The sequence below is a fragment of the Rhinolophus ferrumequinum genome, chromosome 12, assembly GCF_004115265.2.
Source record: "Rhinolophus ferrumequinum isolate MPI-CBG mRhiFer1 chromosome 12, mRhiFer1_v1.p, whole genome shotgun sequence".
Classification (NCBI taxonomy): Eukaryota; Metazoa; Chordata; class Mammalia; order Chiroptera; family Rhinolophidae; genus Rhinolophus; species Rhinolophus ferrumequinum.
In genome coordinates, this window is record NC_046295.1 from 62171626 (window position 1) to 62190245 (window position 18620).

Here is an 18620-nt window from a genome sequence, read left to right on the forward strand (position 1 = left end):
ATTAAGCTATAATTCAGAGAATGAAGAAAAGGGAATTGATATGATTACTACAAAACAGAAAAAAACTACCTTCTTTTTATTTTGGTCGTATCTATCTAATAAAAATAGTCTTCAGGTCTTAAAAATGTTTATAACTTCTGACCTGAGAATTCAGCTTTGGAACCTTACTAAATAATGATAAATTTTGTAAAAGGAAGCTCATCAGAGTATAATTTAGAATACTGAAAAGCCGATCATCTAAAAGTTCAACAACTGAGAAGTGGAAAACTTTGGACGATTCACTCAATAAAATGTTATGCGACCACTAAAATAGGTTTTTGTAAACAAAGACTACATAATTAAAAGTATTTCTAACAATATTAAGGAAAAAGCAAAATCCAAAAAAACACAACATGATTATATTTACTGCATGGTGGAGGGAAAAGGAAATGTACTAAGAAATTAATGGTTTTATTTGTGTGGTTATGATTTGTTTTTCCCTTTTACTTTTCTCTTTATTTTCCAAAGTACCTTTAATGAGCACTAATTCTTTTATAATATAATGAAAAGGATATTAAAATATTCTTCTTCAAGCAACTCTATTAGATGAAATAGTACAGAGATCTTACGCCCCAGGTAATATGAGTGCATGGGAAGTGAGACTATAGCTGCTTCAAGAAAGTTCAAGCTTGCAGGCCACACAAATTTAATCCTGAGAATTCAAAGAATCTGATATATGACCGTGGAGCTCAGAACAAAACATGTGTATAATAATACGTGTGTATAATAATAGCACACTTACATAATAACACTAACTATGGGCCAGGCCTTGTTCTGATGCTTTATATATATGAACTTATTTAATTCTCATAACCCCAGGAAATAAGTACTATTATCACGCCCATTTCACACATGAAAGAAACTGACACTTCCAGAAAGTGACTTACCCAAGGTCACACAGCTAAAAAGTGACAGTCAGGATTAGAACCCAGAAATCTGGCTCCAGACCCTGCTTTCTTAACCATAAAGAGAAAAAAAGGTGGTGCTAGAAAAATAAAGAAGAGGAAAAGTGGCTCCAGTATTCACAAAGGAAAATAAAAACAGTTGATTCTGGCAATTACAAATTGTTGAAAAAAATGATTCTCAGCAAAGGGATGGTCTTCCGTGGTATGCTACAGAACGGTAATCAGCTCCACCCTATTAAACATTAAGTTCAGTAATTTAAAAACGAGAAGACATATTAATCAAACTCATAGATTACCCAAAATTAGGAATAGTCAGTAAAAACTGAGATGACTACTCACAAAGATATTCTGAAGTTAGAACAATGGGTTAATTCAAATAAGATTAAATTTAATAGAGAGGACATACAAAGTTCTTTTATGTCAGCTTTTAGGTTCAAAACTGAACTACACAAATATAGAATGGCAAGAGGACAGCTAAGCTATAGCTGCTCAGTATAAATTGGGAGTATAACTGGTGTGAGTGCCTATTAATAAAAGTATAATACTCATATCAAGGTAAGTGACTGTTTTAATGACTTTTGCACTACTGAACCACGTCAGCAATAAAATTCGGACTGAGAAAGGAAATGGAAATCACAACATAGGAGATACGGATATAGCTGGGAGGGAAAAAAAAGCTGTTTGCTTAGAAAAGAGAAGGAAATGTCACGATGTGATAGCTACCGTGTTTCACTGAAAATAAGACCGGGTTTTATATTAAGGTTTGCTCCAAAAGTCACAGTAGGGCTTACGTTCAGGGGATGTCATCCTGAAATATCATGGTAGGGCTTATATTCCGGTTAGGTCTTATTTTCGGGGAAAAGCGGTACCTTCAAATAGCTGAGGAAATATCATCTGGGGAAGGCATCAGACTTAATTTTCTATGGTTCTGACAGCAGAAATAGCTGGGATAAGGAAGTAACACATTTTAGTTCAACAGGACGATAAATCTAACAAACTATAGCCATCTAAAAATGGAGTAAGCTATCATCACCACAAGTGAGCAAAAGCTGACCATAAGTCAGGGATGACAAAGTAGGAAAACCTGCCCCCAATGAGCAGCTGAAACAGGATCACAAAAGTTACAAACTTTCTGATTTTAAGCCTATGATACTTTTAACCTCCAAAAAGTTTTTGTTTCTTATCTATACTTTGAAATCTGTATCACTTGCAGGGAGGGAGAAAAATAAGAGACTACATACTTCAGATTTTTTAGGGGAAAATCATGGTCTAAAGTGAAGCATGTGTTTTCACCCAGTAAACCTGAATGCAACTCACAGATAATCTCATTTTAGTTTAAAATAACCACTTTAAGTTGAAGAGGTTGTGAAGAAAAAGGAACCCTCATACACTGTGGGTGGGAATGTACTGAATTGGTACAGCAACTATGGAAAACAGTATGGAGGTTCCTCAAAAAAATTAAGAACAGAATTACCGTATGACCCAGCAATCCCTCTTCCGGGTATCTACCCCAAAAATCTGGAAACATTTATCGATAAAGATATATGTACCCCTGTTCACTACAGCATTATTCACGATGGCCAAGACACGGAAACAACCAAAGTGTCCTTCCATAGATGACTGAAGAAATCATGGTACATATATATATATGGAATATTCCTTAGCCATAAGAAAAGATGACATTGCCATTTGCAACAACATGGATGGATCCTGAGGTTATCGTGCTAAGCAAAGTAAGTCAGACAGAAAAAAATTGAGAACCATATGACTTCACTGAAAGCAACAAACGAACAAGACAAGAAAAACTCACAGACACAGACAACAATTCAGTGGTTACCAGAGGGGGAGGGGGGAAGGGGGAATGGTAAACAAGGAAAAAGGGGGTCAAATATATGGTGATGGAAGAACTGACTGGGTGATGAATGCACAACGCACTATATAGATGACGTACTCTAGAAACGTACACTTGAAACCTATATAATGTTACTAACCACTGTCACCCCAGTACATTTTTTCCCCCTTCTTTCGCCTCCCATCCTCCACTCCGGTTCAAGCCGTTGTTTCTCAGTCTAGTTGTGTAGGACACGGCTCCCTGGCCCAGGCTGGTATTATGAGCCTTGCGCTCCCCCCGGCTGAGGCAGTTGGTCGCCAGTCGTTGGTCGACCACTCACAGCAGCTCCCGGCAGCGTTCGGTGGCTGCTGGACACTCACCCCGGCGGCCAACCACTCACACTGGCCACTGGCCGCTCAGGGAGGCACACAGCAGCCGGCGGCAGCACTCAGCAGCTCACACCAACCTCCAGATGCTCACAGGAGCCCAGCTCCAGGGAGAGCTGTTGTTCACAATCTTAGCTGTAGAGGGCGCAGCTCACTGGCCCATGTGGGAATCGAGCCAGCCACCTCGGTGTTAGGAGCAGGGCGCTCCAACCACCTGAGCCACCCGGCAGGCCCGCAATACATTTAATTAAAAAAAAAGAAACAAACAAACAAACAAAAAGTAAAGTAGATCCAGGAGCTCTTCAAAAATAAATAAATATATCAAAAAAGTTAGCAACATTGTTGCAAAATAAATAAATAATAATAAAATAACCACTTAAATATACTCCTCAATTCCACTTCTGGGAATCTGTTTACAGAAGCACTCTACACTATGCAGACAGATACAGAAATATTCACTGTAGCAGTTTAAAATGTAAAAAATTTGCTAACAACCTAAATGTCTTTTTATAGAGGACTATTTAAATAAAGGTATGTCCAAATAATGGAATAATTATTCAGACTTTCAAAGGTGTGACGAATATCTATATTCAATGACAGGATAAATTCATGCAAGTACAAACTTATAATGGTGAAAATAAACTAACCAAAATGTTAAAAAAATATTATCTCTGGATGGTTGGATTTCAGGGGGTAATCTGCTTCTTTATGCATTGCTTATGCATAAATTTATGCAAGTACTGGATTTTCTCCTATGAGTATTATTTTTATAAATAGCAATATTTTTTAATTTTTATTTTTCAATTACAATTGACATTCAATATTATTTTATATTAGTTTCAAGTGTACAGCTTAGTGGTTAGACATTTACATAATTTACGAAGTTGTTCCCCCCAATTAGTCTAGTACCCACCTGGTACTATACATTGGCCTTTAAGTGTTTTTAACTTAAAACAAAACTCTTTCGACTTACAGATTTTCTTTTTTCAGTATTTTGAAGTGATTCCTCAGAAGAGTCACAGAATATCACTATAATAGTTCAAAAAGTAAGGCCATTTATAAAAATATTTTGAGTTTCTATTAAACCATTATGATTATACAATAACCAATGCTTAAAATGTTTACCAGATTATCCTAATACACATTCAGAGCTAAAATAATCTGATAGGAACACTTTGTAAAAGGCATCTAGAAAAAAACAACTTTTTATACTACAGTTCTATTAAAAAGAAAGTTTATCTATATGTCCTAAGAAGGAAAGATGTCCAAAATACAATAATAAATTAAAGAGCAAGGTGCAGAGTTTTATACATGTTATCCCAATTTTGCTTTAAAAAAAATAATCCTATACTTTATATGCCCACATAGGCATAGAAATAAATTTAGAGGACTATTCATCAATAACAATAGTAACATCTGTACAGTGGAAATGGTAACCAAGAAGAGACCACAATTCACTTTTACCATATAAACTTCTATGCTGCTTAAGTTTCTTTTATGTAACACACGTTTTATACTTGATTCAATTTTTTAAATCACTATTCTGTAAAATAACAAACTGAAAATAAAAATTCATACATTCAAATTTCACACATAATTTCTAGTATGAATTCCTGAAAGTGTGCCTTTAACAGTTTTTTACTTCTCTGTCTCTCTCTCTGAGATATGCTTAGCTTCTGAGCAAATTTGTTGAAGTATGAATTTTCTTCCCAGCATAAATCAGTGAGCAACACTTTACACATACGAGGACATACTTTCTTAAATTTGTGTTGTTTAAAACAATGTGTCCTGGGCCGGCCCGGTGGCTCAGGGGGTTAGAGCTCCATGCTCCTAACTCCAAAGGCTGCTGGTTCGATTCCCACATGGGCCAGTGGGCTCTCAACCACAAGGCTGCCAGTTCGACTCCCGCAAGGGATGGTGGGCTGTGCCCCCTGCAACTAGAAAACGGCAACTAGACCTGGAGCTGAGCTGTGCCCTCCACAACTAAGACTGAAAGGACAACAACTTGAAGCTGAACGGCACCCTCCACGACTAAGACTGAAAGGACAACAACTTGACTTGGAAAAAAGTCCTGTAAATACACACTGTTCCCCAATAAAGTTCTGTTCCCCTTCCCCAATAAAATCTTTAAAAGAAAAAAAAAATTCTAGTTTTTTTAAAAAACAACAATGTGTCCTTTTCAAAATAAACATTCAGTACTCATTTTTAAACACTATATAAGACTCTGCATCTGTACTATTAAGACACTATGTAAGACTGCACAAATAATTGGCAATATTCACTTAGCACTACAAATAAAGCAAACTAATAACCATATTTTCCTTACATTTGACTCAGCCACGCGTAGTTTCTGATTTAAAAAATATTAAATACATAAAATGTAAGTAGAGTTTGCCTTTTATCCTGTCATTGTTTAATTTATTGTCATCTGGGCATTAAATGGAAAAACACCTTGGCTCGATTCTGCTGCATGGTTTTGTAAAACAACTTCCCAAGTCTTTTACGAGAAAATAAAACTGACAGAATTCTTCCCCAGTTATGGAGCCACAGCCCTAACCATAGTCCCAATCAGCTATTGCTTCAGTTATTTCATTATCCTTTAAAACCGCTTAATGGTCATTTAAAAACTGTTCTTTGTGGTGTGGGAACCTAAAAGTCAAGAATCTTTGAAAATGAAAATCTTTAACTGAGAAACAATCTAAGCACTGGAAACCTTCCTCCTCAGTGTTGTCAGCAAGCAAAAACGCACCTAAAAAGGGTTGAAAAGTGGAATGGAGTAGGCCTGGATGGCTAATGTACACTTCCTGAGAACCTCACCGGCAGTACTGCCAAACTCTTAGGATCTGTGAAGCTGAACATCAAGGAACTGCAGAAATTGTCCAAGCTAATGCGACACTTCACACAACTGGAGCTGAGTAGCCCAAAGAGCCCTGGTCTGTTCAAGGTCACAAAGCAAGTTATTGACAGAGCTCTGCTTAGAATTTACACTCTTCTCATCTTTCAGCCACTAGTCTTTCCACCTCATGCTTCTTTATAAAGTAAAATGGAAATAATGGGATCAGAGACTGTAGAGAACACAAATCTATTACTAGTGCAAAAACTGTTCAATGGTCTTCAAATTTGGTAATAAGTCTGAACTAATAGAGACGAAGGCCAAATTACTCCCAGCAAAAAAAAAAAAAAAAGTGGTGGAGCAGGGGAAGCCATTAGCTTTTCAGATTTATCCTGACAACTCTACACCATGAGGAGACGCCAAAAAATCCTAAGGACTGAGTCACATGTGAACTTGGTACAACAAATGATTCTTTTTAAGTGTTTAGAAATCACTAACACAGTACAATATTCTAATATATTTGAAACTGTTTTTAAAAAAATTACTCATACCATAAATGATTACTCTTTCACTTGTAAGCAGGATGGAACATTAGGAGACTTAGAATCAAGGAAAAGAGCTAGGAAACTGAATTAACCCAAAAGTGAGGTGAAGGGGAACTGAACTGAAAGGATAAACTAGTAACAGGAAAACACAGGCATTGAAGACACTACAAAGGAAAACTGGACAGTTTCTGGAAATAACTGAATACCTACAACGATAAAAGCAAAGAGAGAGAGGACTAAGTTTTCTAGATGATCCAAAGGTCTTTGGGGGAACATGTATGGTTAGTCCGATTCTGATATTCTTCTTCGCTTTTCTTAGTAACTAAAATCAATTCATACTAAAAAAAAAATAAACTAAAAAACTTAAACACAACTTATTGGAGGAAACCTTGTAAATCCTTAGTGAGAATCTGGATGACAAAGGGACTTCAACTGCTGATAGGTCTGCTGAATACATTTACTAATAGGGCGAACGGATCAATCTCTAATCAATCTTCTCACCTGTGAAATCCCTCCCCCCTACTTCACAGGATTGTTGAGAATAAAATAACACACATGAAAGCAGCTAATCCAGTGCCTGGTTCATGGCTCAAAAGTTGAGGCTTCAATGTAGGAATTGTTAGCTCTCCAAAACGTGGACTTGCTTAAATGTCACTTTTCTCTCTGCCTCTCCATCGTACCTCTTTTCAGCAGCAGACTCAAATTTCCAAGTTGTCCAGAAAGCATCAAGACTGTTTTCCTGTAACAGGCAGCCCTGCTCGGTCTTACCAGACCAAACCAGCTGCGAATTATGAGATAGAAAAGGTACAGAGTGGGCTCCCTGCCCAGTCACAGGACCTACGTTTACTTCACGGCAGGCCTTAATCAGCACTTTTAGCAGAGAGCCCTGAACTCCTTGTCTCTGCTTCTCAGATCCACCTCACCCCCATCCAACCACCCACCCCAGGGCCGCTGCACGAAAACACAACTGCAAGCCTTCTCTCAAACTGGGATCAACCTCCAGGCTCTACTCATGCCATTTAGCCCCTCTGCCCTTCCTACTCTCTTTTAATTAACAACTCGTACTGTCTCGTTTATAATGGGTTTTTTTTACCCCTTCCTCTCCTCCCTTGTCCCCACCACTTTAGCCAAACAACTGAGTTTCAAGACTTTTTAATCATTAATTGGCTTGACCTCCCCCCACTTTTAGCCTAATCAATCTTGGCCCGTATTTCTCTTCTGAGCAGAGGTATGCTATTAAGTACTATGGTACTTAGGTAAAAATTAGAGAGATGAGAGTTTATCTTTAGTAAAATGATACTCAAGACTATATACACTGAGCTGCAGGCACGTCTTTACAAGTATTCAATTCCAGAAATGCTTCATTTTCCACTAACCATGTCAATTTACCCATGTATTCAACTTCTTTCTCTAGTATAAAATACACTATTTATATGTTAGGCCTGTCTTTTCTAATTTCCTACAGCTTAGTGGATATGCTACTAGGTCATGGTTACAGTAATTTACAGTAAACTGCAATATCAAGTCAAAAAATGTTAGAAGAATCTATAAATGTGTCTGCCTTTGACAAGACTGAATTTCTTGAGGATAGGAACATGTCACGGTAGTCTTTATACAGAGGGTGCCCCCCAAAAATGTATTTACACTTTAAGGAAAACTGTATTAAAATTGTAATACTCGATATATACCAGTAACAAAAGATGACTACAAGTCACGTTTGACTCCTGCAATTACAAGAGGTGCTCAAAGTGGATACCATCAGCGTCCAGACACTTCTGACGACGGCGAACTACTGCTCGAGCAACACTGACCAAAGTGTCCACTTGTGTACATTTTTTTGGCACCCAGTATTTTTTAACAGCATATAGTATCCTGCCTTCTATATAAGAAGCATCCAATCAACTTAACTGAATTGGGAAACAAGGTAAAGAAGAAAGAACACTGAACTGGGACTCCATAAATGTGAAATGTGGATCTGTTCACAACCTGAATTACTGGGACAATCACATTCTCTGGCCCTCAGAAACCTCTCCTGAATAGTGGCAGGCGTCACGCAGCAAAAAGTAAGTTAACTCTAGAATCACTTCCACCTGACAACCAAGCCAGGCCCAGGAACTGAAAGAGGGTGTTCCATTTCCCTCCCTCCGTCCGTCCCTCCCACCACAATTGAAATGGCCCTTTTGGAGGCCAAAGCTTCTGCCTGATCACCTAGCAGTTGCACACAGGCAGCATGACAAAAGGATGGAGGAGGTACTGCCCAATACCTTGCGATACCTTGCTGGCCCATAACTGGTGGATAATGACCAGTCATTTGTCAGTCATCTCCTTGGGATGATGTTCACAGATGATTCTAGGCACCCGGAAGTCAGAGCCTGCATCTTACTCCTTTTAAATCCCTCACAAAGCCCAGTACCTAACAGCATACTCAATCAACTTTTAACTTGACCTGAAAGGTGGTCTTGATAGAGCAAGAGAAGACAGGAGTTCTGGGATCAGTCATCATTCTACCCATAACCTCGGGCAAGTCAAAACCCTGCAGGACAGACACGTAGAATTACTTTGCAACTTGACGTCAAGGTGCAGTGAACACTGACAAAAGTGAATCAAACTATTTTTAAATGGTACTGTTTACTCATGAGTTTGAATTCTTATGCATTAAACATCCACTTGTTTTTTAACAGTCCCGAGTCAAATATTTGGGTAATTAGCTGGTCTACGATCTTATCTGAGTTAGGAAACGTGTCACTAAATTATTTTTGAAATCCCTTCCAATTCTAAGCTCCCTGCTTTTCTAAGTAATAAGCCCAGGGTGACCAAGAAGCATGGATCTAGCTCTCTTTCACTCAGTCAGCCTAGGTAATACAGGCGGGAGAAGACATAAATGTGGCACAGCAGTCCTTGCACAACATTAGTAGTTCCCAAGAAGTAGAGTGGGGCCGCGGTGGACCAGCACCCAGTGCTTCGCACAAAGTACACTGAAATCACCTGAATCGAAAGGCAGCCCCAGACTATTAAGAAAGCTGTTTTAGGACTCGAGAGACTTAAGTCACCCGTCTCCTACTTCTCCCTAACCAGCACTAGCCGGGTAACAAGTTGTCTCTCCTATTTATAGGATGAGGTTGAACTAGGTAGGATCTCTAAGGTCCCTTCCAGCTGTGATATCCAGAAAAGTCCCACGTGAGCAAAACTGAAGATGGCCGGTGCACCCACCAACTCCACGACCAGGAATAAATTCAACTCCACCTGCCGACGCTCTGGAGCTCCTACCTGCAAAGTGGAACAGCGATTCCCAACAGGGTCCCCTAAAAGGGTCTATTAGGATGGGGGCGGGGGACAGGGAGGCTGTTTCAAACCGCAGCCGCCCTCTCTTTGAAAGGAAGTGTGCCAAGTTGCTCAGGTGCAATGGAAGTAAGGTGGAGACTGACAGTGCCGCACAGGTGTGGACCTTTGGTCGCCCTTACACAGTGAGGAGCGCAGGCTCGCACCCCAGTGCACTGTGGCTGTAGAAAAGGGTACTGCGTGCCCGCCGGCCCCAAGGAGGGACCGGGCCGAGGCTCACTCACCCACAGGCTGCTGAAATAGTCCAGCCCGCAGCAGATGAGAGCGCCGGCCTGAGCCAGCAGCACCTGCACGCCCAGGTAGCTGCCAAGGCTGTAGAGGCCATAGAGTAGCGGGCCGCCGGCGCCCAGCAGCAGCAGCAAACGGCGGCGGCGCAGCGCTTGCTCGCCCAGGGCCTCGACGCCGTAGTCGGCGAAGCAGAGCGGCAGCAGCAGCGCGGCCAGCACGATGGGCGTGTGCGCGCGGTGCAGGCGCTGCAGCCAGTGGCGGCCCAGGCGCGTCAGCGAGGTCTTGAACGGGTGCAGGAAAGTGCCGCACAGCACGGCCCATAGCAGCGGCCGCAGGAACGCCTCCAGGATGAAGTAGACGAGCACGGCGGCGCCACAGCACAGGCACACGAACAGCACGGCCCCCGTGTTGTAGAAGGCCTGCTTGATGGGCTTGTCGAAGCGCAGCGCCAGCGCCGCCGTCCGCGGGGTCTCCCCGCCGCCGGTGCCGCCGGTGCCGCCACCCGGCCTGACCGCGCGCAAAACCCGTGGCGCCGGGCCCGGGGAGTCCTGGGGACTGGGTGGCTCCGGGGGACCGCCGCCGCCGTCGGCCATGGTGCCTCTGCTGCCGCCGCTGCTGCCGCCGAGGCGATACTGGAAAGCCCGCAGAGAGTCACCCGCGAGAGGCAGAGTGGGCGGCGCGCGGCGTTGTGGGAGTTGTAGTCCTAGCTGGCCACCGAGCGCTTACAGAACCTTTAGCAAACTACAACTCCCAGTGAGGATAGGGCGAATCCCTTCACTCCCGGGCTACTTTCACCCAGTGGTCCTGCAGGTTCCAGGTAACAGGTTTCTGGGCTCAAAATCAGGAGGGGAAGAAAAAAAAAGAAAAATCTCCTTTCACCCATTCGTTAATGACAACTTTCCGGGAGGCGGAATCCCAAAAGAGACACTACATTCACAGATTGAAAACTCAGGCTGCACATTAGAATCCTGAGGGGTAGTACTTATAAAAGACTGATCCCCAAATTCTATTGTCCTGATTTAATTAATAAACACTGAACAATGTTTGCTCTGGAATATTTGGCAGGAGTTTTAAATAGCAATTAGCATATGGCAGGCCCTGTTCTAAGTGCCTCATTCCTACTAACTAAATCTTTAGAACAACCCTACAAAGAAGGCGGTATTATCTCGTTTACAAAGAGGAACACTAAAACACAGAGAAGTTAAGTACCTGGCCAATGTCACACAGCTAGTAAGTGGCAGAAGTATTTAAATTCAGAGTCTGTTTCCTATGTCTATCTCTTACTATGCTAATTGGTATGACAGGGATCCTTTGGCATATTTTTTAAAGTTCCTCAGAGGGCTGCAATGTGCAGCGAGTGCTGACAACCATTGGTGTAGTCGTTAGTATGGGAGCAATCTACATCCTGGAGGAGCTCTAGATTGGAGTCTCAAACTGCCACTATTTCTTTTTGAGACCTGGAGTCAGTCAATTAAGCCCCCACCCCCAATTTCCCCTCTGTCACATGGGAATGATAATAATAGAAGCTCTTGTCTCAGGAGAGAAAAAGGAAGCTCTGGGGCAGTGCAAGGTGCTTCTGTTCTGTTGGAAAAGTCCTAGGATCCAAGGCTACTACTCATAAAACATCTCAAATAGCATTATTATTATTATTAGATGAAGCAGGCAAGCCTTTACTGAGTACTCAATATGGGGGTGCTTCAAAACCCTGCAAGTTATCCCTTTTCCATTTTCAATAAATTTTAAACTAAAAGAAAAAGTAATTCCTTTCCATCTGATTTTTGGGTCTCAGACCACGTCGTTGGACTCTGACTCTGTAAATATTTTGCTTCTGTTGTCCTACATATTGCTTTGCTTCTTAACTACTTTGCCTAGGGCTGATGAAATTATGATTACAAATTATGGTCATGTTTGCTTTCAGCATTCCATTTTACACTGACTCAAGCTCCCATTTATATAACAACAATGCTTCAGTCTCCCTCCAAAAAAGTCGTCAGTGATTTCTAGGAAGTCCCAAAGGGGTGCCCCTCAGATACCCAGAGACATGAGTTGGCCACCAACCATCCTATGTCCACTCTGCTGCCCACACATCTCACTGAGTTCAGTGCCTGTCATAAGATTTCCAGAGCCAATGTCACTATTTCCAGATCCTGGACACTTCCAAACTTCTAATCCTCAGGATACCAAAGCAGAACTGGGTTCCACTTAGAACTGGGGAGGAGGTTCTTCTCCCTGACTTGCAGACTCTGTGTCCTTTTGTCACCCATGCCCTAAACCGGGTCAGTTGTGCCTAATGCATTATATCTCCTCTCATGAAGAATTCCCTCTCTGACCTTCAGTCCTCTAACCACAAGGGTTCAAAACCCATCCAAAGGGTCAGTGAGAGAACAAAGACCAGACATCCCTTCTGTCCTCCTCCAACCAAAGACTGGGCTCTTTCCCTCTAGTTACAAAAGAAAAGATCCCATGTTCCATAACGAAAGTATTTATCAATGGATGCAAACAGAAACTGACATAGGTATGCAATGAACATGAGAGGGCAGGTGGAGTGTTCCCCCAAATTATATTGGGGCCCCTGCTCAACAAATCAAAAATGTCCTTTCACGGTGCTCTGCTTCCAAGTCTCAATGAAAGGCAAAATTGCTGACCATTTGAAAACTGTTCTAATGGCCAAAGCAATAGAACTGAGAAGTCTCTGATGGAATTTCTAGTCAAGAATGAACTCTAACAGAAACGAAGTTTGAAGTACTAGAAACTAACATTGATACGGCCTAACACAAGGCTGGGTTCCCACAGCATTTTACTCACCGTTCTACAATTGCACTCAGCACACTGCCATCAAAGTCAATGGTTTACATGGGTTCAGTTTTGTGTCCCGAGCACCTGACACAGCACAGGGCATTTGCAATATATATTAGAAGCTCAGGGTTTGCTGCGCGAGTGAATGAATCAGTGATAGCCTTTTTTTAAAACCTGCTTGTTCTTCCTGTGAGAAAGAGTATTGAAACCTTGGGAATGTTTCTTCTAGGTATTCTTCTGGTTGAAATCAGAGAAAAATTAAAATACTGGGATGTAGGGCCTACAAACTAAATTTGAAAAGGGCACACACAGTTCACTCAAATCTCTAGCTCACAGGGCATGTGCTTTTAGGCATCCCCTTCAAAATACGAGGCTACTTGGGTTTTCCTTGTTGGCCCTACATAGCAACTCACCCCAATGACCTCAGGGAAGAACAGACTCCATAGGCATCCAGGATACAGTAGAGATAAAAAAGACTCAGAGGAGTGGATCAGGCGGACCCTGGAACCACACTGCCCCTGGCCCTCCTGTTGTGTATAAACCAATGAATTTCCTAATCATTTAATCAGCTGCAGTTCAGTTTTATATTTCTTGCAACAGAAAGCTTTCTGGTTGAAAAATAATATGTACGTCATTGGTTGCTGTGAGGATGAAATGAGAGAGTGTGTCTAAAACAGTAGTACAACACCTAGGACATGGTGAGAATCTGATGGTGGCTCTCAGGGGACTCTTCATTTTGTCCTAGAGAAGCCAAGAGGCATCTCCTAAACAACAATTAATGTCCACAAACTCCCCAGGTATCAAGATAACAGTCCCGGAGGTAAAACAAACACAGGGAGAGGATTCTCCAGGACATTGCCTCTTCCTTAGAGTCCTCCATAATCATTTACTGAGTTGTACTAAGCACCTGCCTTGTACAAGGTCCTGGGCTTACAATGGAGTGTACACATCACGTACAAAGTGGTATGTACAGTGCAGGAGGAGAGAGCATATGAAAATGTAATCAAACAGACATGCATTTCGATTCCAAATATGAGTTACCACTTTCCTTTTTAGCAAAGTCCATTGCTAATCCACCACTGAACTCTTTCTCACTGAGCCCAGACACAGCCTCAAAATCCTTCTCAGCCAAACATTCTAGGGAGCCACTACTAACTGAACAAAGTAGGCACACAAGATGGAACTTATTTGCTTTCCCTACTATACCTAACCCATTGAGTATCTGATACTAGATACAACGGGCAGACTAAAGATGTAGGTAACTGGTTTACAAGAAAATAGCTGTGTATGTGATAAATTATGAGTTTTGTTTGTGTTTTTAAATCTTAAAAGCTGAAAAATAAATGGCACAAACAAGTCTGATACCATGAGGCCCTGCCCGACTCCTTGACTACTCCCCCTTTTCTCTCCTCTTCCCATACTGGGACATAAGACCCCAAGTACAGGACAGGTCCTGCCGGTTCACAGAGTGGAGTGGAGCCTTTCCTGCCTCCAGGTTCCTGTCTTTCTAGTCTGGGTTCCTGTCCTTCCATCTGTGCTGTCCAGCTGCAGCTAATTTTCCAACAAAGCCCATCTTATCAGTTTGTAAAAAGGTCAGTAAAAAAGATTATCAAGTTGATTCAACCAACCCAATTGAGACCCATTTACCCAGGAAAGGGCCAGATGAATAAAAAAACAGCTTGGGAAGTTCTTCAGGTGGGAAGAGGAGGGAGGCATCCTTGTTTGAAAAGTCTGCAAGCAAAGGAACTTCCACTTCCTCTTGTAGAGTGGGAGGGTGGTTGTTAAGGAGAATGGGCGTCTGCAAGGTAAATTTTGTGATGGACAATTATTGCTGAAAACCAGAATTGCCGGTCGGGAAAGTGGTTGGCTTTAAGTGTCCTTCACTGGTGGCTCCTCGTCTTCACAGAAGTGATTTTATCTGGAACACTGTATCTGGAATGGTTGAAATTTGAGAGTTAGGGATCAGCATTTGAAATTCTTAACCCACACCTTCCTTGGCTCTACTCCCAACAATGTACTCCAACTAAGGCTGAGGCCATCCAACAGCCAGCCACCGTCTGCTGCCAATCAGAGCAGCACTGAAAACAAGATGGTGGATGCATTTCAAATTGGCCAGACTAATCCCTCTCTATTTATAAATGAACGATCTTCATTTGACAACCAAGTCTGGCTGGTTTTGAATCCTAAGTGTCACTTTTTTGTATACTCTTGTCACCATACTGATGTCACGACAGCCTCTACCTGGTCTCTCTGCTCTTTTGCTCACTCCAAACAATTCTCTCTACATTACAGCCAGCGTGATCTTTCTAACATATAATCTGATCCCTTCAAAGCCCCCTGACCTCATAGGAAGGTATCCGAGCTCTTTCTACGACTTCCAAGGTCCAAGGTGAGGGACTTGCCTCACCCCTCCCCACTCCTTTCCTTGTACTTTATCCCACAGTAATGTGTTGGTCCCACAAGATATCCAGGTGTGAATTCCTGGAACCTGTGAAGTGTGTCACTTTACATGGTAACACGCACTTTGCGGGTAAGATTAAGTTAAAAGGTTTTGACATGAGGAGATTATCCTGGATTCTATGGGTGGGGCCTAAATATAACCACAAGTGCCTCACCAGAGGGAGATTAGACTATGGAAGAGAAGCTCTGACCACAGAGGCAGACACTTGAGTGATGATGACACGAATACCCACAGCCACCAGAAGCTGGAAGGGACAGTGAAGGATCCTCTTCCCTGGAGTTCCCAAAAGAAAGCAACCCTGCCAATACCTTGATGTTAGTTCCGTAAGATTCAGGTCAGACTTCTGGCCTCCAGAACTGCAAGAGAAGACATGTCTGTTGTTCTAAGCCACTGATTGACGGTAATGTGTTACAGCAGCCATAGGAAACTAAGACAAACCTTGTCAAATGACAGTGGTTCCCGAACACACCATGCTGGTCTTTCTTCTGGGCTTGCTCTTCCCTTTCTTAGAGATGCTTCTTCACACCCTTTGCCTGCTTTACTCCTACCCCTTCCTTCAGAGTCAGCTTCACTACCCCCTCCTGCTTTCATGGCTGTCCCAAGCTGGGTGAGGGTCCCTACTCCAATTTGCACCACACCTGAGCATTTCCTCACCACTTACAGTCACCAAAAGGTATTATCATGGTGCCTGACTCCCTAACTAGGCTGTGAGACTCTTAGAAGCAGAAATCAGGAGGTGTTCTTTTCGGAATCCTCTATATTCAGGGTCTAGCATAGGGGTTGGCACATAAGAGTTCTCAACAAATACGTATTTATTGAATGAATTAACAAGTGGTTAAAACTTCTTGACCTCCTGGGTGCAGATGACTTACGTCCACGCCACTTCAGCTACCTTTTCTCACAGCGTATCCCTGGCCTTTGTACCTGCAACTGGGCCCTAAGAAATTTCCAAGTCAAACATCAACTAGGGTCGGGTCTGACAGCTGGGCTACCCACAGAGAACACTGCAAAATAATAACACCACAGGGGGCACCTAAAATACCAAAAAACAATAAATATTGGGGGTTTTTTTGGGGGAAGGGTAGGATTAGAGTCTATAATGCCAAAGTCTTTCTTAACATGATATTCCTTCAGTTTCTCCACCTAGCCCCAGTAGAACCAGCAGCTACATAATAGCAATGTCCATTGATGATTCATAAGGTCTACAACCAAACTGTAACTATTCTTGACGTATCATATGATTTAGTCACCAATAAGCCTCATAATTGAAATTCTTAGAGCTAGTTAAGCACTATTAACCAAGTAGTACACTTTAAATGGGATTATCATAGGCCTCCATTTACTATTTGATAAAGATATTAAGCTGAAGCATTAAATACAGATTTATTTTGCAAATTGTTTTTCTATAAGGATTTTTACCTTCGACTGCAACATGATTTTCCTCTTTGTCAAACAAGACACTGTCATCTTCTCTAAGGTCTGTAACTTTAGGAAGACTTTACTAATGAAAGGATGTAAAACAAACAAACAGAAAACCAAAAATGCACCAGAGCATAGCAATAAGGAATTATAAACTAACTTTAATTACATCAACAGGAAGAATTCCAAACCATGTTGAGAATTTATATTTTAAAGTTTAAATCTAGTTAATATATTCTAACGGTAACATAATCCTCTAAGGATAAAAGTAGTTGTGATGGCAAATGGACAGAACAATCATTTAGATAGCATCAAGGAATATTGCTACAATTACTTTACATAAATAGAAATCCATGTGTTTATTACACATCTTAGAGTAAAAATTCACATGGGACAGGCTTATAAATATACATAAATCTCAAAATCAATCACAATTGAACATTAGGTACACAATTATTATAAAATAATTATAACCCAACAATGTCTATTTAAAGGCATAGTTTTTACAAAATAGTATTTTGTAGACAGTCTCAAAAAAGTATACTAATACTCCTGGAGCCAGATTGTTCCAGCATATCAGCGCATCTGTGGGAATAAGGCATGTGGAGAAGCTGCATTTACTCTTTCCCGGGGGGCCAGGACATTCTATGTGATGAAATGGTAACTGCTCTAGTGAATGCCACAACCCCTGCAGCAGCCTGTAACCCGGGAGAACTGCTCTCTACTCTCCAGAAGAATTTGCCTAGTAGCAAATATCCAGGGGGGAAATCTGAAAACATTAGTCAGATATGTGTCTGCCGTTGTAAGTGAAAAATCCCACAGAAATGGATGATTCACTTAAATGTTCAGTTCTATTTAAAATCACATTTAGCATAGCCACCATTTTTCATAAACAGGAACTTAAGTCATCTATTAAATACAAAAACCAAGAAGTACAACTTGAAACTAAATAATTGAATAACTAAATAAAAAGTCTAATGAAATACAGATAGGTGTGGGTTGCATCCACGTGCCATGGACTCAGTTAACACTAGCCTCAGTTTCTTAACTAACAGTACAGAAAAGTCAAACTCAACCATGATACTTTATACATTCTTAACAATTCATGGAATGCTGAATGAAAGAGGCAAGGCTTACTAAAGGATCGAGGAATCTTTTCTGCAAACGAAATGTCTATAAATTCAAGGATAGCTTTGCCTGTAATACACACAATGTTTTATCTCTTGGGTTTTAAAGTATTCAAGAAATCAGCAACAAAAACAATCTTGGCCAAGACCTTCCAATGGCCATAGTATGTATATATAGGCTTATTGTGTATGTTCAAATATATATACAAACACCGAAAATAATCAAACTGTTCACTAAACATAACCAATTCTGTTTAGAGAACAAAGACATACCAGACAATTATATACAACAAAGTATACATATCTCAGCATTTGGCCTATTGCAGTGGTTCTCAAACATTTCTCTATTACGACACACCAGGTAGATAACATTGTCACATGCGTACAACATTCCTGTGAGTGTAGCAGATTTTGATAAAACTTTAATAAAACAATGTCTGCAGGGAAATGTATTACTCTGAAACACTGTAATCCCCACCACGAAGAGCAATTCAACAGCAAAAGTCATTCACAACTGCCAGGGTTTAGGTAAAATAAAACTGCTGCTGACCCAGCTCTGAATTAACTGCCACCTCTTTCCCATCGACTCAGGAAAAGACATTAGAGTGCAAGTGCATGGAAATACCATTATTGAGATAAAATAAGTCAGCTATAATTTATTTTGTTTTACAAACAAATTACTAACTTCAGTATCTTTACAATTAACCGGCA

The 18620-nt window shown here is 41.3% G+C and overlaps 1 protein-coding gene across 2 annotated transcripts in view; it reads right to left on the reverse strand.

Moving 5' to 3' along the window:
- Positions 1-10727, reverse strand: part of TMEM245 (transmembrane protein 245) — a 90761-nt gene extending 80034 nt beyond the window's left edge. Inside the window, exon 1 of one of the 2 annotated variants that reach the window (XM_033123116.1) lies at positions 10103-10727. In XM_033123116.1, the coding sequence (XP_032979007.1) occupies positions 10103-10699 (597 nt within the window). In that variant the 5' untranslated portion in view covers positions 10700-10727. The remainder of the gene's footprint in view (positions 1-10102) is intronic. The other variant, XM_033123117.1, reaches the window with a different exon arrangement.
- Positions 10728-18620: the final 7893 nt, after the last annotated feature.